The 27,540-nt window shown below is 48.1% G+C and overlaps 1 protein-coding gene across 1 annotated transcript in view; it reads left to right on the forward strand.

Annotated features, from left to right (window-relative positions):
• Nucleotides 1–387: 387 nt before the first annotated feature.
• LOC139229850 (zinc-binding protein A33-like) overlaps nucleotides 388–27,540 on the forward strand; it is a 28,094-nt gene continuing 941 nt past the window's right edge. Inside the window, exons 1-5 of the mRNA XM_070861467.1 lie at nucleotides 388–913; nucleotides 23,457–23,552; nucleotides 23,633–23,866; nucleotides 27,017–27,039; nucleotides 27,128–27,255. Coding sequence (XP_070717568.1) covers nucleotides 449–913; nucleotides 23,457–23,552; nucleotides 23,633–23,866; nucleotides 27,017–27,039; nucleotides 27,128–27,255 — 946 coding nt within the window. The 5' untranslated portion in view covers nucleotides 388–448. The remainder of the gene's footprint in view (nucleotides 914–23,456; nucleotides 23,553–23,632; nucleotides 23,867–27,016; nucleotides 27,040–27,127; nucleotides 27,256–27,540) is intronic.

The following is a 27,540-nucleotide window of genomic DNA, read 5'->3' on the forward strand; positions in this document are numbered from 1 at the left end:
TCCATATCCTTTCATACCCTTGTCTAGCAATAATCTATCAATCTTGCAATTAAAATGATTCATTACCAATTGAGCTAGCATCTACTGCTGTTTGTGGGAGAGAGTTCCACACTTCTACCATCCTTTGTGTGAAGAAGTGTTTTCTAACTTCTCTCCTGAATGGCCTGGCTCTGATTTTAAGGTTATGTCACAGCCGGGGTCCCAGTCCAAATTGCAGCCCTCCCCCCAGACTTCGATCCTCAATCCTCAATCCACCATCCCCAGGCCCAAGAATGTTGGTGCCTTTGAGTTTTATATGTTTGACATTCAAAGAAATGAAGATTTGCCAGTCAGTGTGCCTGATAACAGTGACCGTTTAAGAGGACAGATTGTGAAATGAGTTCACAATAACCCGAGGGAAATGAAACTGAAAGTAAAGTGAGGCGCAGAATAAGGAACAGCGACTGAGATGGCCGTCAGTAAACAGGTCTTCACCCTGACCGAGGATTTAACCTGCTCCATCTGCCTGTCTCTGTTTGTGGAGCCGGTGCGCCTGGACTGTGAGCACAATTTCTGTAAATCCTGTATCCAGAAGTATTGGGAACACCGGGATCAGGCCGTGTCCTGCCCAGAATGTCGGCTGGTTCTCCCCCGGAGAAGCTACACCAGGAACAGGGTGTTGGCCAATCTCTCCGAGAAAGCTCAGCAGCTGGAGCTTGACCTGAAGCTGGAGAAGGAGCGGTCTGACTGTGAGGGACACGGGGAGGTGAACCGGGACACGGAGAAGGAGCGGTCTGACTGTGAGGGACACGGGGAGAAGCTGGTAATGTTCTGTGAAGAGGATGAGATTCTGATGTGCGGCAGTTGTGCAGAATCTCCTGCACATTCAGACCACAGGTTCCTGCCGCTCCGGAAGGCAGTTCTGAAGTACAAGGTAAGGAGACACAGTGAGTTACCCGTCTCCATCGCTCACCGTGTTTATTGGGCTGTTTGAAGTTAATGAAAAACTTTTGGTCAGAACTTTCAGCTCAACACTGAAATTTGACAGCGAAGAATCTGAGATAAGACCAGTTAATAGTGTGGACTAGTGTGTTACAGGCTGTATTTACACTGCTATATAATGCAGCTCCCAGTAACACTTTCCCCATTACAGGCTGTATTTACACTGCTGTATAATGCAGCTCCCAGTAACACTTTCCCCATTACAGGCTGTATTTACACTGCTGTATAATGCAGCTCCCAGTAACACTTTCCCCATTACAGGCTGTATTTACACTGCTGTATAATGCAGCTCCCAGTAACACTTTCCCCATTACAGGCTGTATTTTCACTGCTGTATAATGCAGCTCCCAGTAACACTTTCCCCATTACAGGCTGTATTTACACTGCTGTATAATGCAGCTCCCAGTAACACTTTTCCCCATTACAGGCTGTATTTACACAGCTGTATAATGCAGCTCCCAGTAACACTTTCCCCATTACAGGCTGTATTTACACTGCTGTATAATGCAGCTCCCAGTAACACTTTCCCCATTACAGGCTGTATTTACACTACTGTATAATGCAGCTCACAGTAACACTTTCCCCATTACAGCCTGTATTTATACTGCTGTATAATGCAGCTCCCAGTAACACTTTCCCCATTACAGGCTACAATAGACAATTTTTGAACTATGTCCGCCTTGAATATATTTAATGACCCAACCTCCACAGATCTCTGTGATAGAGAATTCCAAAGGTGCATGACCCTCAGAGAAGAAATTCCTCCTCCGCCCTGTCATAAATGGGCGACCCCTTATTCTGAAACTATGCCCCCTAGTTTTAGATTCCCCCACGAGGGGAACATCCTCTCTGCATCTACCCTGTCGAGTCTCCTCAGAATCTTTTATGTTTCAATAAGATCATCTCTCATTCTTCTAAACTCTGAGTATAGACCCAACCTGCTCAACCTTTCTTCATAAGAGAACCCCTTCATCTCAGGAATCAACCTAGTGAACCTTCTCTGAACTGGCTCCAATGCAAGTATATCCTTCCTTAAATAAGGAGACCAAGACTTTACGCAGTACTCCAGGTGTGGTCTCACCAATGCCCTGAACAGTTATAGCACGATTTCCCTACTTTTATATTCCATCCTCCTTGCAATAAAGGCCAACGTTCCATATGTACGAGGACCCTCATGTTATGTCTGCAATTACCATCGAATAACTCCACGAGGCCTTGTACTGTGAGTAAGAACTGTGTGACTTCAGTCCATTTAATACAACTGTAAAGTGAGGAGCAGTATGACTGACCGCCTTTTATATGCCCCTGCATACCTGGGCAGGTAACCCCTGGAGCCTCTAACAGCAGCACCCTCAGGTGATACATCGTACATAGTGAATACAAAGAGTTTGCATACATGATATTCCCCCCAAAGTTGATTACAGGTTAAGGTGACCCGGAGCCCTGCACTCCCTGGTTGACCATCTGAGTGTCGCTTCTGGCCTAGGTGAGTTGGTTGGACCACTGCTGTCTTGGGCTGGTCGGGCTGGACTGTTGGGGATGGTGGGATCATCCTCGTGGTTGGCAGTGAGGTCTGTTGTCGATTGGGCATGTGTCGGTGGGTCGCTGAAGATGAGGTCCTCTTCCGGTGGTTCCTGGTTGTCTGTGAATTGTAATTTGGTTTGGTCCAAATGTTTTCTGCACATTTGACCGTTAAGCAGTTTGACAACAAACACTCTATTCCCCTCCTCTGGCTAATACAGTGCCGGCAACCCATTTGGGACCTTGACCGTAATTCAGCACAGACACAGGGTCAGTTACAGTGATGTCGCGTGATACAGCCGCGCGATCATGGTATGTGTTTTGCTGATAACGCCTGGTTTCCACCTAATCAATGAGGTCAGGGTGTACTAAAGAGAGCCTGGTTTTGAGTGCTCGTTTCATTAGTAATTCTGCAGAGGGAACCCCGGTAAGTGAGTGGGGTCATGTCCTGTAGCTGAGCAGTACCCGGGACAGGCGGGTTTGTAAGGAGCCTTCCATGACATGTTTCAAGCTCTGCTTTATGGTTTGGACTGCCCGCTTCACTTGGCCGTTGGATGCAGGCTTGAACAGGGCAGATCTGACATGCTTGATGCCAGATTGAATTCTGAGCTGGTGAAGCACGGACCATTGTCACTGACAAGAATGTCGGGTAAGCCATGGTGGAAAACATGGCCCTGAGGCTTTCAATGATGGCTGCGGACGTGCTGGATGCCATTATTACATGTTCAATCCATTTGGATTAGGCATCCACAACAACAACCAGGAACATCTTTCCCAGAAAGGGGCCCACATAATCCACATGGATCCTGGATCATGGTTTTGAGGGCCAGGACCAGAGACTAAGTGGAGCCTCCCTGGGAGCATTGCTCAGTTGTGAGCATGTGTTACACTGGTGCACGCATGACTCCAGGTCCGAGTCAATGCCGGGTCACCAGACGTGGGATCTGGCGATAGCCTTCATCATGACTATGCCTGGGTGGGTGCTGTGTATGTCACATATGAAGGTTTCCCTGCCTTTCTTTGGCAAGGTAATGCGGTTGCCCCATAAGAGGCAATCTGAATGGATCGACATTTCGTCTTTACGACTGAAAACGGCTTGATCTCGTCTTGCATGTCTCTAGGGACCGCTGACCTGCTCCCATTGAGAACGCAACTTTTTACAAGGGATAACAGAGGATCCTGGCTGGTCCAGGTCTTAATTTGGCGGGCTGTTATGGGTGACCCTTCGCTAACAAAGGTATCCATGGCCAGTAGCAGGTCTGCGGGCTGCGCCGATTCCACCCCAGTGGTGGGCAACGGTAGTCGGCTGAGAGCATTGGCGCAGTTTTCAGTGCCTGGCCTGTGGCGGATCATATCTGTTACATTTTGTGGTGTGGGTGCATTCTTGATGGCCTCTGTCTTTTGAGTCTGTGGGTCTGATGCCGTCTGCCACAATCTTCCTCCCCAGGAATTCTACCTCTGGCGCCAGGAAGACACATTTGGATCGTTTCAACCGGAGTCCAACTCTGTTTAATCGACTTAAAACTTCTTCCAGATTGTGTAGGTGTTCAGAGGTATTGTGGCCAGTGATGAGGATGTCGTCCTGAAATACGATGGTGCGTGAAACGATTTCAACAGACTCCCCATGTTTCTTTGGAATATGGCTGCAGCCGAGCGTATCCCAAGCAGACTCATGTGGTACACGAACAGTCCTTTGTACGTGTTAATGCATGTTAATTTTTTTGACGACTCAACCAGCTCCTGGGTCATGTAAGCGGAGGTTAGATCCAGCTCGGTGAACGCCTTTCCCCCGCTAATGTCGCGAAAAGGTCATCGGCTTTGGGTAGTGGGTACTGGTCCTGTAATGAGACTCGGTTGATCATTACTTTGTAGTCGCCGCAGATTCTGACCGTGCCATCGCTCTTTAGTACCGGGACAATCTGGCTGGCCCACTCGTTGAACTCAACTGGCGATATGATTCCCTCGCGTTGAAGTCTGCCCAATTCGATTTCCACTTTCTCCCTCATCATGTAGGGGACCGCTCGAGCCTTGTGATGAACGGGTTGTGTCTCGGGGACCAAGTGGATCTGTACTTTGGCGCCTGTGAAGTTGCTGATGCCTGGTTCAAATAAAGATGGGAACTTGCTTAGCACTTGAGCACAGGAAGCATTGTCCACTGACGATAATACTTTGACGTCTTCCCAATTCCACTAAATCTTCCCCATCCAGCTTCTGCCAAGCAGCATTGGCCCATCGCCTGGTACAATTCACAGTGGCAGCTCAGGTCATCCGTCATCGGATACTTTTACATTCGCACTGCCAATAACTGGCATCAGTTCCTTAGTGTAAGTGCACAGCTTTATCTGAATTAGGCTCAGCTTGGGTCATTGTGCTTTGTTGTTGCCCCACAGCATTTCAATTGCCTTCTGGCTCATCATTGACTGACTCGCCCCCATGTCCAGCTCCATGAATACAGGAACACCATTTAATTTGACTTATCATCATGGGAGGACTTTTTGTGGCGAGGGTGTGCACCCCGCACACTGCTCCCTTGGGCTGAGTTGTCTCTCTAGCTTGTCCTTTGTGATCCACTCTGAATCGGGACTCTTCTGCCGACTCCACTGCCACGTGGTGAGTCGCATACGTTTGCACATTCGCTGGAGGTGGCCCCTTGTTCTGCAGCTTTTGCACGCATAGTCTTTAAATCGACATTGATGGATCCCATGATTACCCTCGCAACGCCAGCATTGTATTAATGATTTCGCATTTACACCCCTTGGCGGCCTAGCAGCAGCAGGCATGCAGGCTCTGCTTTGTACAGTACAGTTCTTATTAGTTCAACAGTTCTGCCTGCATTCGGCGTTATTTTATGTACAGTACTTACCAGTGGGCTCTGATTCTGGTAGGAAGTCATCTGTATGGTATCGCGACTCGAGGACAAGAACGCCTGGCTTATGGTGATGGCCACCTTCAGGTCAACGGTTTCGGCAGCCAGTAGCTTGCGAAGGATATCCTCGTGGCCTATGCCCATCACAAAGCGTCTCGCAACTCATTGTTCAAAAATCCCGCAAATTCACATGGCCCCACGAGCCGTCTCAAGTCGGCGACATACTTCGCCACATCCTGGCCCTCCGGGCGGCGGTGTGTGTAGAAGCGATACCTAGCCATTATGATGCACTCCGTTGGTTTGAGGTGTTCCCAAATCAGCGTGTGCAGCTCTGCGTATGACTTCTACGTTGGTTTCACTGGTGCAAGCAGATCCCTGATGAGGCTGTCGACCATGGACCAGCAGCTGGTCAAAAGAATCGCCCTGCGTTTTCCTTCCAGTGCCTCGCCGTCCAGGTCGTTGGCCACAAAGTGCTGGTCAAGCTGCTCGATAAAGGCTTCCCAATCTTCACCCTCTGCATACTTTTCTAAAACACCAATGGAAGCCATGACTGCGTAAAAGTTCGTGATCTGTAACTCAGCGTCAGTTATTATGTCTGCAATTACCATCGAATAACTCCACAAGGCCTTGTACTGTGAGTAAGAGCTGTGTAACTTCAGTCCAGTTAATACGACTGTAAAGTGAGGGGCAGCATAGCTGACCACCTTTTAAATGCCCCTGCACACCTGGGCAGGTAACCCCTGGGGTGGTACATAGTTACATAGTGAATACAAAGAGTTTGCATACCTGACACCCCAGATCCCTGTGTATCTCAGCATTGTGTAGTCTCTCTCCATTTAAGTAATAATTTGCATTATTAATCTACCTACCAAAGTAGATAACCTCACAAATTATATTCCATCTGCCAAATTTTTGCCCACTCATTTAACCTATCTATATCCCTTTGAATATTCTTTGTGTCCTCCATCCAACTTGCTTTTCCACCTGTCTTTGTATCATCAGCAAATTTGGCTGCATTACCCTCGCTCCCTTCATCCAAGTCATTCATATGGATTGTAAATATTTGTGGCACCCCACTAATTACAATTTGCCAATCTGAAATTGACCCATTTATTCTGATTTTTGCTAGTTAGCTAATCCTCTATCCATGCTAATATATTACCTCCAACCCCGTGAGCTCTTATCTTGTGCAATAACCTTTTATGTGGCATGTTATCGAATGCCTTCTAGAAATCCAAATACACTACATCTACTGGTTCCCCTTTATCCACCCTGCTCATTACATCCTCAAAGAACTCTAGTAAATTTGTCAAACATGATTTCCCTTTCAAAAACCCATGTGACTCTGCTTGATTGTATTATGATTTTCTAAATGTCCTGCTACTACTTCCTTAATAATGGATTCCAGCATTTTTTCAATGACCGATGTTTCCTGCTTTCTGTCTCCCTCCTTTCTTGAAAACGGGTGTTACATTTGCGGTTTTCCAATCCGCTGGGACTTCTCCAGAATCCAGGGAATTTTGGTAGGTTACGACCAATGCATCCACTATCTCTGCAGCCACATCTTTTAAGACCCTTGGATGCAGGCCATCAGGTCCAGGGAACTTATCTGCCTTTAGCCCCATTAGTTTGCCTAGTACTTTTCCTCTAGTCATAATGATTGTTTGTTTTAAATTCCTCCCTCCATAGAACAGCTTGATTATCTATTATTATTGGGATGCTTTGAGTGGCTTCTCCCGTGAAGCACCGCCTTCCCAGCCAATTGGAAAGCAAACAACTCTTCATTACCTGATTGAATGATCTTGATGGTCAGTCAAACAGCCTTTTCTCCATCGCCAATATTTTTATCACAAAAAACAAGAGTGTTCAGAGAAAATGAAAAACAAACACAATTTTTTAATGCCCCAATAATTTTTCTCCCGGGTTTGCGCGCAGCCGTGTGCTAGAGATGAATCTTCTTCAATTCCCTGAGTCCAGGACAATGCTCAATGAGAATCAGCATGGACTGATAGTGGGAGCGAGGAAGAGTGCAGGCAAAGATTACATAGAAACATAGAAAATCTCTTGTGTGGGACCTTGTCAAAAGCTTTTTGAAAGTCCAAATACACCACTTCCACTGGTTCTCCCTTGTCCACTTAACTCGTTACATCCTCAAAAAATTCTAGAAGATTTGTCAAACATGATTTCCCTTTCATAAATCCATGCTGACTTGGATCGATCCTGTCACTGCTTTTCAAATGTGCTGCTATTTCATCTTTAATTAATTCCAACATTTTCCCTATTACTGATGTCAGGCTAACCAGTCTATAATTCCCCGTTTTCTCTCTCCCTCCTTTTTTAAAAAGTGGCGTTACATTAGCTACCCTCCAGTCCATAGGAACTGATCCAGAGTCGATAGATTGTTGGAAAATGATCACCAATGCATCCACTATTTCTAGGGCCACTTCCTTAATTACTCTGGGATGCAGACTATCAGGCCCTGGGGATTTATCGGTCTTCAATCCCATCAATTCCCCTAACACAATTTCCCACCTAATAAGGATTTCCTTCAGTTCCTCCTTCTCACTAGACCCTCGGTCCCCTAGTATTTCCGGAAGGTTATTTGTGTCTTCCTTCGTGAAGACAGAACCAAAGTATTTGATCAACTGGTCTGCCATTTCTTTGTTCCCCATTATAAATTCACCTGATTCTGACTGCAAGGGACCTACGTTTCTCTTCACTAATCTTTTTCTCTTCACTAATCTTTTTCTCTTCACATATCTATAGAAGCTTTTACAGTCAGTTTTTCTGTTCCCAGCATGCTTCCTCTCGTACTCCATTTTCCCCCTCCTCATTAAACCCTTTATCCTCCTCTGCTGAATTCTAAATTTCTCCCAGTCCTCAGGTTTGCTGCATTTTCTGGCCAATTTATATGCCTCTTCTTTGGATTTAACACTATCCTTAATTTTCCTTGTTAGCCACAGTTGAGCCACCTTCCCCGTTTTATTTTTACTCCAGACAGGGATGTACAATTGTTCAAGTTCATCCATGTGATCTTTAAATGTTTGCCATTGCCTATCCACCATTAACCCTTTAAATATCACTCGCCAGTCTATTCTAGCCAATTCAAGTCTCATACCATCGAAGTTACCTTTCCTTAAGTTCAGGCCTCTAGTCTCTGAATTAACTGTGTCACTCTCCATCTTAATAAAGAATTCTACCATATTATGGTCACTCTTCCCCAAGGGGCCTCGCACAACAAAATTGCTAATTAGTCCTTTCTCATAACACATCACCCAGTCGAGGATGGCCAACCCTCTCATTGGTTCCTCGACATATTGGTCTAGAAAACCATCCCGAATACACTCCAGGAAATCCTCCTGCACCGTATTGCTACCAGTTTGGTTAGCCCAATCTATATGTAGATTAAGGTCGTCCATGATAACTGCTGTACCTTTATTGCACGCATCCCTAATTTCTTGTCTGTGTACAGACCACCAAACATTAGTAGTGAGATTGGGGACAGCACTAGCGTTTTCTTCCCTTTGGTATTCCGCAGTTCCACCCATACAGATTCCACATTATCCAAGCTAATGTCCTTCCTTACTATTGCATTAATTTCCTCTTTAACCAGCAACGCTACCCCACCTCCTTTTCCTTTCTGTCTATCCTTCCTGAATATTGAATACCCCTGGATGTTGAGTTCCCAGCCTTGATCACCCTGGAGCCATGTCTCCATGATGCCAATTATATCATATTTGTTAATTGCTGCCTGCGCTGTTAATTCATCCACCTTATTACGAATACTCCTCTCATTGAAGCACAGAGCCTTCAGGCTTGTTTTTTTTAAACATGCTTTTCCCCTTTAGAATTTTGCTGTAATGTGGCCCTTTTTGATTTTTGCCTTGGGTTTCTCTGCCCTCCACTTTTACTTACTACTTCCTTTCTTTTGCTTCTGCCCCCATTCTACTTCCCTCTGTCTCCCTGCCTAGGTTCCTATCCCCCTGCCATATTAGTTTAACCCCTCCCCAACAGCACTAGCAAACACTCCCCCTAGGACATTAGTTCCGGTCCTGCCCAGGTGCAGACCGTTTGGTTTGTACTGGTCCCACCTCCCCCAGAACTGGTTCCAATGTCCCAGGAATTTTAATCCCTCCCTTCTGCACCACTCCTCAAGTCACATATTCATCTTGGCTATCTTGCAATTCCTACTCTGACTAGCACATGGTACTGGTAGCAATCCTGCGATTACGACCTACTTTTTGAGGTCCTACTTTTTAATTTATCTCCTAGTTCCCTGAATTCAGCTTGTAGGACCTCATCCCATTTTTTACCTTTATCGTTGGTACCTATATGCACCATGACAACTGGCTGTTCACACTCCCCCTCCAAAATGCCCTGCAGCCGCTCCGAGACATCCTTGACCCTTGCACCAGGGAGGCAACATACCATCCTGGAGTCTCAATTGCAGCTGCAGAAATGTCTATCTCTTCCTCCTTTTATAATAAAATCCCCTACCACTATAGCTCTCCCACTCTTTTTCCTGCCCTCCTGTGCAGCAGAGCCACCCACAGTGCCATGAACTTGGCTGCTGCTGCCCTCCAACAGTACCCAAGGCGGTGTATCTGTTTTGGAGGGGGATGACCGCAGGGGACCCCTGCACTACCTTCCTTCCACTGCTCTTCCTGTTAGTCACCCATTCCCTATCTGCCTGTGTGACCTTTACCTGCGGTGTGGCCAGCTCACTAAACGTGCTATTCACGATATCCTCAGCATCGCGGATGCTCCAGAGTGAATCCACCCACAGCTCCAGTGCCACACTGCCATTTGTCAGGTGCGACAGCAGGATACACTTCCTGCACATGTAGTTGTCAGACACACTGGAAGCGTCCCCGAGTTCCCACATAATACAGGAGGAGCATAACACGTTGGAGGGGAGAGAGTGTTTCTGTGAAAGGTTGGAGAGTTGGATGGGGTATAGTGTGTGAAGGGTGGAGGGTTGGATGGGGTACAGTGTGTGTGTGTGAAAGTGTGGGGAGTTGAATGGGGTACAGTGCGTGAAAGAGTGGGGAGTTGGATTGTACTGTTTCTCTGTACTAGGTCTGAAGAGGTAAAACTAGCTCATTAACTAAGACAGCGGTTTCGATGTGGGAGGATATTCTGGTAACTTTCACGCTTGTTGGAAACCCTAACATCTGTCTGAGGCTGAATCACTGTTCGCAACCTTGGTGTCACATTTGACCCTGAAATGATCTTCCGATCACATATCCATGGCACAACTAAAACCACCTATTTTCACCTGTGCAACTTTGCCCGTCTCCACCCTTGCCTCAACTCATCCGCTACTGAAGCCCTCATCCGTGCCTTTGTTACCTCTACACTTGACTATTCCAACGTACTGCTGGCTGGCCTCCCACATTCTAGCCTATGTAAACTTTAGGTCATCCAAAACTCTGCTGCCCATGTCCTAACTCGCACCAATTCTCGGTCCCACATCACCACTGTGCTCTCTGATCTACATTGGCTCCTGGTTATGCAACGCCTCGATTTCAGATTTCACATCCTTCTTTTCAAATCCCTCCATGGCCTCGCCCCTCCCTATCTCTCTCATCTCCTCCAGCCCCACAACTGCCCCCCAGAGATATCTGCACTCCTTTAATTCTGCCCTCCTGAGCATCCCTGATTATAATCGCCCAACCACTACGCTCTTGAATTCCCTCCCTGCCTCTCTACCTCTCTTTCCTCCTTCAAGAGGCTCCTTAAAACCAATCTCTTTGGCCTAGCTTTTGGACATCTGCTCTAATTTCTCTTTATCTGGCTCAGTGTTAAATTTTCCGTCTTATAATATTCCTGTGAGGCACCTTGGGACGTGCTTATTTGTAGGGCAAAAATGGCCACCATACTCCACCCTTTGTCTATGATTGGTCCGCTTGGAGGATAAGCCACACCCTGAAGTTCCACAGGAATGTGTAAGTGGAACCCCATCCCAAGGTCTCACTGACTTTACAAATTGTAACACGATGCACCTTGATTTCCTGATGTGACGGAGGACAGAGCTGCCCAGAAGACAGCAAGGGCCAGCCCAAGTGCCTTATCCCAGTTCAAGTACAACCCTCCCTCAGCCAAAGTGCCTTACCCCAGTCCAGTTGCATACTCCACCACCAATTACCACCACCATCACCATCATAGATGGGGCAGGCATTGTGTATGGATTTTAACGGGTTTTTTTTTGTATGAAGTGAATAGTGACAGTGTCGTGATTTCTGGATATCATCCACTCCAATGATGTCCTTTTGTAGGGAGTTCGAAGAACATGATCCCTCTTCCCTAAGTTCCCTCTCTCCCCTCCGATTATCCACTCACCCGTGTCTCTCCCCCCACCCCAACCTCGCCCCACCGCAGTCTCCTCTCTTCCCTCTCTCTGTCTCCAGCCCCTCTCTCTCTCTCTCTCTCTCTCTCTCTCTCTCTCTCTCTCTCTCCAGCCCCTCTCCCTCTCTCTCTCTCTCTCTCTCTCTCTCTCTCTCTCTCTCTCTCTCTCCAGCCTCTCTCTCTCTCTCCAGCCTCTCTCTCCTCTCTCTCTCTCTCGCTCTCTCCTCTCTCTCCAGCCTCTCTCTCTCTCTCTCTCTCTCTCTCTCTCTCTCTCTCTCCTCCCATCCCCTTCCAGCCTCTTTCTCTCTCCCCTCCCCACGCCCCCACCTCCAGCCTCTTTCTCTCCCCACCCCCTCCAGCCTCTCTCTCTTTCCCCCCCCCCCCGCCTCTCTCTCTTTCTCCCCACCGCCCCCCCCCCTCCCCCCAGCCTGCACCTCTCTTTCTCCTCCCCCCAGCCAGCCTGCCTCCCACACACACACACCCCCCCCCCGGCAGTCTCGCCCGGCTGCTCGCCCTCACCCGGCCACTCTCCCTCGCCCGTCTCACCCTCCCCCCGCCCCCCACTGCCGCTCTCGGGTGTCAGGCGGTCGGGGGAGGGGGGGTGCGCAGGGGAAAGAGAGGCCAAGGTGGGGTAGGGGCAGGGGGAGAAAGAGAGGTCAAGGTGGGTAGGGGGAGGGAAAGAGACTCGGGGCCTGAGCAGGTGAAGTGAGTCGGCGGGGGGGGGGGGGGGGGTGGCAGAGAGAGGAATCTCGGGCCTCAAATCCTGCTTCTCGGCCCCATGTGGAGGAAATGATTTGACACATGTCTGTCAAAAAAAGTACAGTACTAATAGTTACACTGATATAATTGAGTTGTTGTGGTTGTTGGTCTGTTGAAAATACAAATGCCATTGTAGCAATTTGTTTTGTGCTGGTGTGGTTTGATTTGTTTTTGATCATATAATATTTCTGCAATGTTAGAATCTGTTTACTAGGGACTAACTCCCAAGATATTACACCCAATGATTTTTTTTTAACAATAAGCCAGTATACATGCATTATTCACAACCATAGTCACTTAAAATGATAGTTAACTGTTTAATGGGAGGGTCACTATGTACAATGTGAAACACTGCGTGCCATTGTGAGAAGATCAGTTTGTGCAATACCTGAGGGTTCAGATGCCATCACATTCCATTGGCCCAGGGGGCTTAGTAAAACCGACATATAAAAGCCCGCTGATACTGCATCAAAGGGTCAGGTTCCACTCAGGGTCATAACTCTTTGGTAATGTTTACAACCATATGTGTAAGACTTGCCACCAGGGGGCACACCTGTGGGAGACCCAGGGGTCACTGCACACCCTGGGCAAGCAGGTATAAAAGGCAGTCTACCATGCTGCTTTCTCACTCTGGATTTACCATAAAGAGACCAGGGTCACAACAGTTTGAGTTTAAGATATACAGTCTTGTGGAGTTATTCTGAACATAACAATTGACGACGAGTAACAGATCACGAACTTTCACATGGTTATGATTGCCATTGATATTCTTGAGAAATTTGTTGAGTGTGATGATTGGGAAGCCTTCGTTGAGCGTCTTGACCAGTACTTCGTGGCCAACAAGCTGGAAAAGGAAGAAACCGCGGTCAAGCGCAGGGTGATTCTCCTCACCATTTGCGATTTCACAACATATGGCCTCATTAAAAATCTGCTAGCACCGACTAAACCAATGGAGAAGACATATGCAGAGTTGTGCATGCTGGTTCGGGAACACCAAGCCGAAGGATAACATCTTGATGGCCAGGTATCGCTTTTATACGCACCATCGCTCTGAGAGCCAGGACGTGGCGAGCTATGTTGCTGACCTAAGATGCCTTGCGGGACCGTGCGTATTTGCTGGATTTTTGGGGGAAGTGTTGCGGGACTTTTTCGTGCTTGGAATCAGCCACGAGATCATTCTTCACAAACTGCTGTCTGCCGAATTCCTAGATCTGAGCAAAGCCATTACGATAGCCCAGGCTTTTATGTCCACGAACGCTAACACTAAACGGATATTATTGCAGCATCAAAACTCACCAGTAAGTACTGTGCATAAAATAATACCTTCACCAGGCAGAACTGTACTTGGCAGGGCCTACACGCCCGCTGAGGCCAGACCTAGGATGACTCCGAGTCCGCTGTGGGGCGTGAATGTGAATCCGTTAGTACCATGTTGGTGCTGCGGGGGTAATCATTGAGCCCATCAATGTCAATTCAAGCACTACGTGTGCAAGGGCTGTGGAACAATGGGGTACCTCCAGCGAATGTGCAGATGTGCCACGAGGCAGAGTCGGCAGAAGATGACCGATCCGGGGCGGATCACGCTGAACGAGTAAGAGAGGCAATTCAACCCGAGGCTGAAGAGGAAGTGTATGGGGTACACACCTTCACCACCAATAACCCTCCGATAATGTTAAGTCAAATTAAACGGCATTCCAGTTTCCATGGAATTGGACATGGGGGCGAGTCAATCAATTATGAGCCGAAGGCTTTTGAGAAACTGTGGAGCAACAAGGCACAAAGGCCAAAACTAAGCCCGATCCCCACCAAGCTGCGCACTTACACCAAAGAGCTCATACCAGTCATTGGCAGTGCGGCAGTGAAGGTATTGTGCGATGGAGCTGTGCATGATTTGCCACTATGGATTGTACCAGGCGATGGTCCAATGCTGTTCAGCAGAAGCTGGCTAGGAAAGATCCGATGGAACTGGGACGACATCAAAGCGCTGTCTTCGGTGGATGACTCCTCGTGCGCCCAAGTGCTAAACAAATTCCCGCCGTTATTCGAACCAGGCATCGGCAACTTCACAGGCGCCAAAGTGCAGATCCATCTAGTCCTTGATGCGCGACCCGTTCATCACACAGCCTGAGCGGTTCCAATCATGATGCGAGAGAAAGTCGAGACCGAGCTGGACAGACTTTAACGAGGGGATCATATCGCCAGTCGAGTTCGAGTGGGCCAGTCCAATTGTTCCGGTGTTAAAAAGCGACGTGTTAGTCAGAATCTGTGGGGACTACAAGGTAACGATCAACCGAGTATTGTTACAGGACCAGTATCCATTACCCAAAGCGGATGACCTGTTTGCAACGCTGGCAAGGGAGGAAGTCATTCACCAAGCTAAATCTAACCTCTGCTTATATGACACAGGAGCTGGCTGAACCTTCGAAAAAACACGCACAGAGGACTGTTTATTTACCACAGATGCCCTTTTGGGATTCGCTCGGCTGTGGCCATCTTCCAGAGGAACATGGAGAGTCTGCTGAAATCGGTTCCCTGCACCGTGGTGTTTCAAGACGACATCTTGATCACTGGCTGCAACACCACCGAAAACTTGCACAACCTGGAAGAAGTTCTCAAGTCTGGACAGAGTGGGACTCAGGCTGAAACACTCCAAGTGTGTTTTCCTGTCGCCAGAGGTCGAATTTCTGGGGAGAAAGATTGCGGCAGACGGCGTCAGACCTACGGACTCCAAGACAGGCCATCAAGAATGCACCCAGACCACCGAATGTGACTGAGCTGTGTTTGTTCCTGGGACTCCTCAACTATTTTGGTAACTTTCTACCGGGGTTGAGCACTTTGCCGGAACCATTGCATTTATTGCTACACAAAGGTGACAACTGGGTTTGGGGTAAATCTCAAGAGACAGCCTTTAACATGACCAGAAACTTGCTATGTTCTAACAAGTTACTTGTATTGTATGACCCGTGTAAACGTTTAGTACTGGCTTGTGATGCATCTTCGTATGGTTGTGTATTACGGCAAGCCAATGGGTCAGGCAAACTGCAACCGGTTGCATATGCATCCAGAAGTTTATCTAAGGCTGAGAGAGCCTACAGTATGGTTGAGAAAGAAGCATTAGCATGCGTATACAGGGTTAAGAAAATGCACCAATACCTATCTGGACTCCGGTTCGAACTCAACCGACCACAAGCCACTATTTTGTTGTTCTCAGAAAACAAAGGTATTAACACCAATGCTTCGTCCCGCATCCAAAGATGGGCACTAACATTATCTGCATACGACTATGTAATCCGCCTCAAACCAGGCACTGAGAACTGTGCTGATGCCCTCAGTCGGCTACCGTTGCCTACCACCGGGGTGGAAATGGTGCAACCCGCAGACTTGCTTATAATGGATGCTTTTGAGAGCGAGGGGTCACCCGTCACGGCTCGCGAGATCAGGACCTGGACTCGCCAGGACCCGGTGCTATCACTAGTAAAAAGCTTGTGTCCTCAATGGGAGCTGGTCCACTGTTCCAGAGGAAATGCAAAATGAAATTAAACTGTTCCACCAACGCGAGGATAAAATGTCCAGCCATTCGGACTGTCTCCTATGGGGCAATCGAGTAATTTTGCCAAAAAAAGGCAGGGAAACGTTTATATGTGACCTTCACAGTATCCACCCAGGCATAGTCATGATGAAGGTTATCACCAGGTCGCATGTTTGGTGGCCCGGCATTGACTTGTAATTGGAGTCATGTGTACATCAATGTAGCACTTGCTCACAGTTGAGCAATGCACCAAGGGAGGTCCCACTGAGTCTGTGATCATGGCCTTCCAAACCGTGGTCCAGGGTCCACATAGATTTTCTAGGAAAGGTGTTCTTAGTAGCAGTGGATGCTTACTCTAAATGGATTGAATGTATAATAATGTCGTCATGTACGTCCACTGCCACCATTGAAAGCCTCTGGGCCATGTTCACCATCCATTATTTGCCCGATGTCCTTGTTAGTGACAATGGACCATGTTTCACCAGCTCGGAATTCAACAAGTTCATGACCCACAATGGCATCAAGCATGTTGGGTCTGCGCTGTTTAAGCCCGCATCCAATGGTCACGTGGAACGGGCAGTCCAAACCATCAAGCAGAGCTTGAAAGGCCTGGCGGACGGAGCTACCGCACGCGACCCCACTCGCTTACCGGGGTTCCCCCTGCAGAATTGTTAATGAAGAGAGCACTCAAAGCCAGGCTCTCCTTAGTCCACCCGGATTTCAGTGATCATGTAGAAACCCGGCGTCACCGGCATAACATGTACCATGATCGTGTGGCTGTATCACGTGACATTGAGGTGAATGACCGTGTTTGTTCTGGGGGAGGTGGGACCAGTACAAATCGGACGGTCTGCACCTGGGCAGGACTGGAACCAATGTCCTAGGGGGAGTGTTTGTTCGTGCTGTTGGGGAGGAGTTAAACTAATATGGCAGGGGGATGGGAACCAATGCAGGGAGACAGAGGGAAACAAAATGGAGACAAAAGCAAAAGACAGAAAGGAGATGAGTAAAAGTGGAAGGCAGAGAAACCCAAGGCAAAAAACAAAAAGGGCCACTGTACAGCAAAATTCTAAAGGGTCAAAGTGTAATAAAAAGGCAAGCATGAAAGCTCGGTGCCTCAATGCAAGGAGTATTCGGAACCCGGGAGAGGGCTCTGAGCTAGTTAGAGTGGATGAGAGCTCAGATGAACAGGACCCCAAGAAAGAATGTAAAAGACAGGAGGCAACAGAGCAGATTAGCAGGGGGGTACGTGTAAACCACAAGGTGATAGGAAGGGACAATATTTATGAATATAAAGGGGCTGCAGGAGGGGTCAAAACTAAAAATCATGGTTTAAAAACTAGTATTAAAACACTCTACCTAAACGCACGCAGCATTCGAAATAAAGTAAATGAGTTGACGGCACAAATCATTACAAATAGGTATGATTTGGTGGCCATTACAGAAACGTGGTTGCAGGGTGGCCAAGACTGGGAATTAAACATACAGGGGTATCTGACAATTCAGAAAGATAGACAAGGAGGTGGAGTAGCTGTGTTAATAAAGGATGAAATCAGGGCTGTTGTGAGAGACGATATTGGCTCAAATGAACAAAATGTTGAATCATTGTGGGTGGAAATTAGAGATAGTAAGGGGAAAAAGTCACTGGTGGGCGTAGTTTATAGGCCCCCAAATAATAACTTCACGGTGGGGTGGGCAATAATCAAGGGAATAATGGAGGCATGTGAAAAAGGAACGGCAGTAATCATGGGGGATTTTAACCTACATATCGATTGGTCAAACCAAATCGCACGGGGTAGCCTTGAGGAGAAATTCATAGAATGCATACGAGATTGTTTCTTAGAACAGTATGTTACAGAACCTACAAGGGAGCAAGCTATCTTAGATCTGGTCCTGTGTAATAAGACAGGAATAATAAACGATCTCCTAGTAAAAGATCCTCTCGGAATGAGTGATCACAGTATGGTTGAATTTGTAATACAGATTGAGGGTGAGGAAGTAGTGTCTCAAACGAGCATACTATGCTTAAACAAAGGGGACTACAGTGGGATGAGGGCAGAGTTGGCTAAAGTAGACTGGGAACACAGACTAAATGGCACAATTGAGGAACAGTGGAGGACTTTTAAGGAGCTCTTTCATAGTGCTCAACAAAAATATATTCCAGTGAAAAAGAAGGGTGGAAAGAGAAGGGATAACCAGTCGTGGATGACCAAGGAAATAAAAGAGAGTATCAAATTAAAAACCAATGCGTATAAGGTGGCCAAGGTTAGTGGGAAACTAGAAGATTGGGAAAATTTTAAACGACAGCAAAGAATGAAAGCAATAAAGAAAGGAAAGATTGATTACGAAAGTAAACTTGCGCAAAACATAAAAACAGATAGTAAAAACTTTTACCGATATATAAAACGGAAAAGAGTGACTAAAGTAAATGTTGGTCCCTTAGAAGATGAGAAGGAGGATTTAATAATGGGAAATGTGGAAATGGCTGAGACCTTAAACAATTATTTTGCTTCGGTCTTCACAGTGGAAGACACAAAAACCATGCCAAATATTGCTGGTCACAGAAATGTGGGAAGGGAGGACCTTGAGATAATCACTATCACTAGGGGGGTAGTGCTGGACAGGCTAATGGGACTCAAGGTCGACAAGTCCCCTGGTCCTGATGAAATGCATCCTAGGGTATTTAAAGAGATGACGGAAGTTATAGCAGATGCATTCGTTATAATCTACCAAAATTCTCTGGACTCTGGGGAGGTACCAGCGGATTGGAAAGCAGCTAATGTAACGACTCTGTTTAAAAAAAGGGGGCAGACAAAAGGCAGGTAACTATAGGCCGGTTAGTTTAACATCTGTAGCGGGGAAAATGCTTGAAGCTATCATTAAGGAAGAAATAGCGGGACATCTAGATAGGAATAGTGCAATCAAGCAGACGCAATATGGATTCATAAAGGGGAAATCATGTTTAACTAATTTACTGGAATTCTTTGAGGATATAACGAGCATGGTGGATAGAGGTGTACCGATGGATGTGGTGTATTTAGATTTCCAAAAGGCATTCGATAAGGTGCCACACAAAAGATTACTGCAGAAGATAAAGGTACGCGGAGTCAGAGGAAACGTATTAGCATGGATAGAGAATTGGCTAGCTAACAGAAAGCAGAGAGTCGGGATAAATGGGTCCTTTTCAGGTTGGAAATCGGTGGTTAGTGGTGTGCCACGGATCGGTGCTGGGAACACAACTGTTTACAATATACATAGATGACCTGGAAGAGGGGACAGAGTGTAGTGTAACAAAATTTGCAGATGACATAAAGATTAGTGGGAAAGCGGGTGGTGTAGAGGACACAGAGGCTGCAAAGAGATTTAGATAGATTAAGCGAATGGGCTAAGGTTTGGCAGATGGAATACAATGTTGGAAAATGTGAGGTCATCCACCTTGGGGGAAAAAAAAAAACAATAAAAGGGAATATTATTTGAATGGGGAGAAATTACAACATGCTGCGATGCAGAGGGACCTGGGGCTCCTTGTGCATGAATCCCAAAAAGTTAGTTTGTAGGTGCAGCAGGTAATCAGGAAGGTGAATGGAATGTTGGCCTTCATTGCGAGAGGGATGGAGTACAAAAGCAGGGAGGTCCTGCTTCAACTGTACAGGGTATTGGTGAGGCCGCACCTGGAGTACTGCATGCAGTTTTGGTCACCTTACTTAAGGAAGGATATACTAGCTTTGGAGAGGGTACAGAGATGATTCACTAGGCTGATTCCGGAGATGAGGGGGTTACCTTATGATGATCGAATGGGTCTTTACTCGTTGGGAGTTCAGAAGGATGAGGGGTGATCTTATAGAAACATTTAAAATAATGAAAGGGATAGACAAGATAGAGGCAGAGAGGTTGTTTCCACTGGTCGGGGAGACTAAAACTAGGAGGCACAGCCTCAAAATACGGGAGAGCCAATTTAAAACCGAGTTGAGAAGGAATTTCTTCTCCCAGAGGGTTGTGAATCTGTGGAATTCTCTGCCCAAGGAAGCAGTCGAGGCTAGCTCATTGAATGTATTCAAATCACAGATAGATAGATTTTTAACCAATAAGGGAATTAAGGGTTACGGGGAGCGGGCGGGTAAGTGGACCTGAGTCCACGACCAGATCAGCCATGATATTGTTGAATGGTGGAGCAGGCTCGAGGGGCTAGATGGCCTACTCCTGTTCCTAATTCTTATGTTCTTAATTACAGTCATGGTCCCAAATGGGTTGCTGGCACTGGGTTAGCCAAGGAGGGGAATAGAGTGTTTGTTGTCAAACTTTTGAATGGACAAACGTGCACTTGGATCAGACCAAACTGCGGTTCACTGACAACCAAGAACAGTTTGAAGAGGACATTACCATTATTGATCCACCCACACACACCCAACCAGCAATCGACCTCGCGGTCAGCCATGAGGATGAACACACCATGCCCGACAGTCCGATCAGACCAGCCACACCTCAGTGCAGCAATGATCCGACCGACTCACCCATGCCAGGACCTCAACTCAGGCGATCAACCCGGGAATGCAGAGCCCCAGATCTCCTCAACTTGTAAATAACTTGAATCTAAAACTTTGGGAGGGAATGATGTTATGTATGTAAATATTACCAATATGTAAGACTTTCCACCAGGGGGCACTCCTGTGGGAGACCCAAGGGTCAGCTGCACACCCTGGGCAAGCGGGTATAAAAGGCAGTCTACCATGCTGCTTCCTCACTCTACAATAAAGAGACGAAGGTCACAACAGTTTGAGATTAAGATATACAGTCTTGTGGCGTTATTCTGAACATAACAATGTTGATAGTTCAGAAGCTGGAATTCCCCATCTCATAGACTTAAGGCTGGTGACAAATGAGTCTCTCTCCCTCTCCCAGACACACAGAGTAAGTTGTGTTCCCACATCAGCAGTGAGACTAGTTGCGATCACCTGGATGTGTCGGTGAGAAATTTTCCAAGATTTTATTCCCCCAATTGGCCTGGGTATTTATCTGGTTTTTGCCTCTCCCAGGAGATCACATGGCTCTGGTTAGGGTAGAGTGTAAAATGTTGCAGTGCAAGGGGTATCACAGTTGTGTGGGGCAGATTGGTTGGGCTGGGTGCTCTTTACATTTCCGCCATTGTTCATTGTTCATAGGTTTATATGTAATCTCCAGGGCTGCTGAATGAGGGCCGTATGGCTCATGTCGGCCGGGGAGGAGATGATGGGCCGAGATGGCCTCCTGCGCTGTAAATTTCTATGTTTCTAGAAGCTGTCCATGGATTAAAATTCTGGAATGGCTGGTTTCAAGAGCTGAGCTAGTGAAGGTGAGCCAGTGTTTGAAGAGTGTTCCATATTGATTGTATTTAATAACTGGAGCGAGGAAACTGCTTGTTCTCACTGAAATCTGTACAGGATTAGAATCCACAGCACAGGAACAGGCCATTCGACTGTAACATAACCAGTCTCTGGGTAAACAGGTGTCACAGGATGTAGGGGAAGACGAAAACCCCCTCATTTTACCCAGAAGGAAAAGGGCTGTGGGATCAGTCTGTGCTGTGAATTGAAACCGATGGAAGGAAAACTTTGGAACACAAATGGAGACCCCCCCCCCCTCAGTGTTTGGACTCATAGGAAAGGGAATTTAATTTGGAACTATCTACCAGAAAGTTTGAAATCCTAAAGTACACATGGAAGAAACTATGAACTTTAATTGAATTTGGGATTTTTTTAAAGGTCTGCAAGAAAAGGGGTGGAGTCAATATCAAAAGGGCCAGTTTGGACATTGGAACTAATCAAATTGTCTGGGAACTGTATACCCTCGAAACTTGCCCCTTGAAAACATTAGCATTTAAACAATGCCACATACATATTCCAACACCTTTTTCATCAGGCATAGAAATATCTGGCTCAGGCCAGACTAGCACAATGGCTACAGGAGGCCAATGCAATCAACACCCACTCAAACCTTGAGTAGGTTAAGATCAGTGGGGAAAAAAACCTAAAAACCTCAAACTGTTGCATTTTTCAAAATCAAAAGTCCACCAATGAGAAGAATCGACTTCAGCAGGAGAGGCGGACTGGATAACCTGGCTATAAAAAAAGGGGTTTCTGACGAAGTGAAGGAGAGGAGTGATGATTTTCCCTGCCCTGGTGATTCAACAACCACAACCACAGGCCTCTCGACACGGAAGGAAAACCAGTGTCCGAAGACACTGAAGATAGAAGAAACAAACCACCAGACTGCAGAAGGCACAGTAGTGAGTATAACCTCTGGTCCCCAGAACTCCCAACTCAGTTAGGCCAGGAAAGGTGGGAGGTTGGGCATTGTACTGCTAAACTGGTGTAAAGATTTTCGTTGTGTCCGTTTAGTGGGATTTAGGGGGATTGTTTTGTTGGTGTATTGCTGTTTGTTGAGATGCACCTTGTCAAATAAATTGGAAGCCTAAAGTTCCTCTTGGAATCACCTTGTCTCAGTTCTATTGTATTACATCTCCTGATCGTGAGTCTTATGTCAGAACAGTGTAAGGGAAGCTAGGAGCACCTCGAAAATGCTCAACTGTGTGTCACAGGCTAGGGAAGAAGGGGTTAGGAGTGTTTGACACTCACAGGTGCCTCACAGGCTAGGCATAAGCTGTGGGAACGCACGAGTCTCAAAACCCCCTTCATAAGCTGTGGACACAGTCTCTCCAGGGGTGCTCTTGCAGCACTCAGGGTACCTCACAGGCCAGGCATAAGCTGTGAGGGCAGAAGCCCAGAGAGAGACATCCAAGGCACAACAACCCTGTGAAAACCCCTTACAAGGAACATAACCAGTCTCTGGGTAAACAAGTGTCACAGGAACATAACCAGTCTCTGGGTAAACAGGTGTCACAGGAACATAACCAGTCTCTGGGTAAACAGGTTTCACAGGAACATAACCAGTCTCTGGGTAAACAGGTGTCACAGGAACATAACCAGTCTCTGGGTAAACAGGTGTCACAGGAACATAACCAGTCTCTGGGTAAACAGGTGTCACAGGAACATAACCAGTCTCTGGGTAAACAGGTTTCACAGGAACATAACCAGTCTCTGGGTAAACAGGTTTCACAGGAACATAACCAGTCTCTGGGTAAACAAGTGTCACAGGAACATAGTTTCTCCTGAATTCCCTATAGGATTTATTAGTAAGTGTCTTATATTAATGGCCCCTAGTTTTGGACTCCCCCACGAGGGCAAACATCTTCTCTATGTCGACCCGATCATTCCCATTGATATATTTAATGTACCATAAACCAGCTGTTGGTTTGAAGCTGTGCCTGGTCTGTGAGTACTTTTCACTCTGCCTTTTTGTAAACATAGAGTTACACACTAGTGGCACAGGCAACGTTCCCTGACACCTCTCCCCGCAGTTTGGGAATAAACAGCAGACATTGCAATGGGTTATGGTGAGATCTGATTCCATTTTTAGGACCAGCTGAAATCGGCCTTGGATTCCATGGAGGGTGAAAGGAAAAGTAAAAGTGAATTAAAATGGCAGCAGGAGGGGAAGATTTCAGAGCTGGATGTGAGTATTACCTTTTACCTTTAAACACTGTCACCCTTTAACAACACGTTGGTTAAATGATCTCTCTCTCTCCAACTTAGGAACTCACAGGATCCCTGGAGCAAGACATCTCCACACAATTTGCCAAAATCCATCGATATCTTGAAGACAAAGAGAAACATTTGATCGAAGAGCTGAGGAGACAAAAGGAGGAAGATCTGCGCCCAATGGAGAAGAGCTTGGAAAGAATTGAAGAGGAACTGACATCACTTGAGGAGAACATACTGAACCTTTGTGCAGACATCGAGCAGCAAGACAGTATCTCTTTTCTCAAGGTGACCCTTTATAACCCAATCCCCAAACTGTTGATGTAAGTGTAAACAGTACTTTATAATAGGGCTCAAACCCACCCCAACAGTGCACAATGTGCGGTATAACTGAGGACCAACAGGTATCAGTCAGGATTGAGCTGAGTGTCGAGGAGACTGTCCCACACTGTCAGGCCCTCACACTGGCCGCAGTATAACTGGAACCCGAGTGAAAGGTCCAGAAAAGGAGTGGGAGAGAAGTAATGGGCTCCACCCAAACCAAGGAGGGGCAAAGAGATTTGGGAGGGACATTGAGGCAGCAATGGGAAACCATTCAGACGAGAGAGGTGGGGGGAGGGCTGGGAGGAAACCAGAGCGGAGACAGACCGTAGGGCAGAGCGGAGCGGGGCGGAGCGGAGACAGACCGTAGGGCAGAGCGGAGCAGGGCGGAGCGGAGACAGACCGTAGGGCGGAGCAGAGCGGAGACAGACCGTAGGGCGGAGCAGAGCGGAGACAGACCGTAGGGCGGAGCGGAGACAGACCGTAGGGCGGAGCGGAGACAGACCGTAGAGCGGAGCGGGGCAGAGCGGAGACAGACCGTAGGGCAGAGTGGAGATAGACCGTAGGGCGGAACGGAGACAGACCGTAGAGCGGAGCGGGGCAGAGCGGAGACAGACCGTAGGGCAGAGCGGAGACAGACCGTAGGGCAGAGTGGAGACAGACCGTAGGGCGGAACGGAGACAGACCGTAGAGCGGAGCGGGGCAGAGCGGAGACAGACCGTAGGGCAGAGTGGAGACAGACCGTAGGGCGGAACGGAGACAGACCGTAGGGCGGAACGGAGACAGACCGTAGAGCGGAGCGGGGCAGAGCGGAGACAGACCGTAGGGCAGAGTGGAGACAGACCGTAGGGCAGAGGGAGCGGGGCAGAGCGGAGACAGACCGTAGGGCGGAGCGGAGACAGACCGTAGGGCGGAACGGAGACAGACCGTAGAGCGGAGCGGGGTAGAGCGGAGACAGACCGTAGGGCGGAGCGGAGACAGACCGTAGGGCGGAACGGAGACAGACCGTAGAGCGGAGCGGGGCAGAGCGGAGACAGACCGTAGGGTGGAGCGGAGACAGACCGTAGGGCGGAACGGAGACAGACCGTAGAGCGGAGCGGGGCAGAGCGGAGACAGACCGTAGGGCAGAGTGGAGACAGACCGTAGGGCAGAGGGAGCGGGGCAGAGCGGAGACAGACCGTAGGGTGGAGCGGAGACAGACCGTAGAGCGGAGCGGGGCAGAGTGGAGACAGACCATAGGGCAGAGTGGAGACAGATCATAGGGCGGAGCGGAGCAGAGCGGAGACAGACCGTAGGGCAGAGTGGAGACAGACCGTAGGGCGGAGCGGAGCAGAGCGGAGACGGACCGTAGGGCGGAGCGGAGCAGAGCGGAGACGGACCGTAGGGCGGAGCGGAGCGGAGACAGACCGTAGGGCGGAGCGGAGCGGAGACAGACCGTAGGGCGGAGCGGAGCAGAGTGGAGACAGACCGTAGGGCAGAGTGGAGACAGACCGTAGGGCGGAGCGGAGCAGAGTGGAGACAGACTGTAGAGCAGAGCGGAGACAGACCGTAGGGCAGAGCGGAGACAGACCATAGGGCAGAGTGGAGACAGACCGTAGGGCAGAGCGGAGCAGAGCGGAGACAGACCGTAGGGCAGAGCGGAGACAGACCGTAGGGCAGAGCGGAGCAGAGCGGAGACAGACCGTAGGGCAGAAGGTTGTTAGGCCGTTCCACACACACAAGGGGAGAAATTCCTCTCGGGCGGCAGTGTGAAACGGGCGATAGACAATCGGCAGCTCACTTTACATTCGCACAATTTTCTCTTCCGTTAATGGATTCTCACACACACACATAGAGGGCAGAGGAAGTTGTGATCACACCGCACAGTTGTTCTGGTCAGAACCCACCTTGAATAGAGGGAAGGATTGAGAAGCAGGGAAGTTATGTTAAACCTGTATAAGGTAGAAGGGAGAGTAAACAGTATGGAGAAGGCAAATCCAAATCATACTTTAATAGTTGCAGTGGGACAAGGGAAACTAGGAAATGCCATTTTACAAGTGATATCAGGAAGTTTATCTCACACAACAGTGATAAACACATGGAATGAGCTAATGGGCAGCAGTAGGACAGGAACCGATTCGATGCCGCAGTGTGGGGGTGGGGCACCGTTAGTCTGTCTAGATGGAGGAAATGACGGGCCGAATGGCTTCCCTCACCTGTAAATATCCTGTGAACTCATCATCTGAATATCTCCTACAGGTTACTGAGATTTCCTCATTGAGGGTTTGTGCTGTTGGCCCCTTCGTTTTCTCCCCTTCACTTCTATCCTAGGAGCAGTGACATGTTGGGGTTCAGTCCATGGGTGCTGGCCCTGAGAGCAGTGACATATTGGGGTTCAGTCCATGGGTGCTGGCCCTGAGAGCAGTAACATGTTGGGGTTCAGTCCATGGGCGCTGGTCCTGGGAGCAGTGACATGTTGGGGTTCAGTCCATGGGTGCTGGCCTGAGAGCAGTGACATGTTGGGGTTCAGTCCATGGTTGCTGGCCTGAGAGCAGTGATATGTTGGGGTTCAGTCCATGGGTGCTGGTCCTGAGAGCAGTGACATGTTGGGGTTCAGTCCATGGGTGCTGGCCCTGGGAGCAGTGACATGTTGGGGTTCAGTCCATAGGTGCTGGTCCTGGGAGCAGTGACATGTTGGGGTTCAGTCCCATGGGTGCTGCCTCTGGGAGCAGTGACATGTTGGGGTTCAGTCCCATGGGTGCTGGTCCGGAGAGCAGTGACATGTTGGGGTTCAGTCCATGGGTGCTGGTCCTGGGAGCAGTGACATGTTGGGGTTCAGTCCCATGGAAACTACCAATGCTCTTTCCAAACAGAGCAGAATGAGGCTATTTGACTGTGGGCCTGACAATGAGCCTAATCCAGTTCTCGTCTGATGTGTACACAGGTGCATGTTGGCCCAGAGCTGCCTGGAAGTGTCCAGGAGCAGGTACATAGGCTGTTGTCCCCCGATCAAGGGGATGCTGAGGTTAGGTGTAACATCACTGATTTTACTGAAACCACTGATTACACATCATTAAACAGGACAATCTAAACAGCACCATGTATTTATTGAAATGTTTCTGATTCTTTGTTCTGCAGGAACTGAAAGGATTGAGAGAAAGGTGAGTATCCAATCCAAACTCTCACGGTCTGACACTGTGATCAGTTTGTATCCAGCAGTGAGTGACTAAATCAATCCCATTCAAACAGATACCTGGACAAAGGTGAGGATGGTGAAGATGAGGAGATACTGGTGTCGGCTAGTCTGAAATACACAGCATTTCGAGGCCCATTACTCTACGCAGTGTGGAAGGAAATGAAACAGATCATCTCGCCAGGTCAGAAACTCCCCAGCTTTGTGTCCACTTTCTGTAGTTTCCTGCTCTCTGCCCCCTCTCCTGAAGGTGCTGCCTGTTGCTGGGTACAGGTCACTGGGGCAGCAGGCTCTGAGGCCTCACTCAAGGGGCCGTTCTTTATGTGGGACCTTAGATTGGGCAATGATCAGACTGGGACCCTGGGCTGATTGTGTTCCTCTCTGACCCAGGACTCACTGGACAGTGATCAGACTGGGACCCTGTAATATCTGTTCATACTGCAGTCTGGGAATATATCTGACTGTACAC

The sequence above is a fragment of the Pristiophorus japonicus genome, chromosome 19 (genome assembly GCF_044704955.1).
Source record: "Pristiophorus japonicus isolate sPriJap1 chromosome 19, sPriJap1.hap1, whole genome shotgun sequence".
Taxonomy (NCBI): Eukaryota; Metazoa; Chordata; class Chondrichthyes; family Pristiophoridae; genus Pristiophorus; species Pristiophorus japonicus.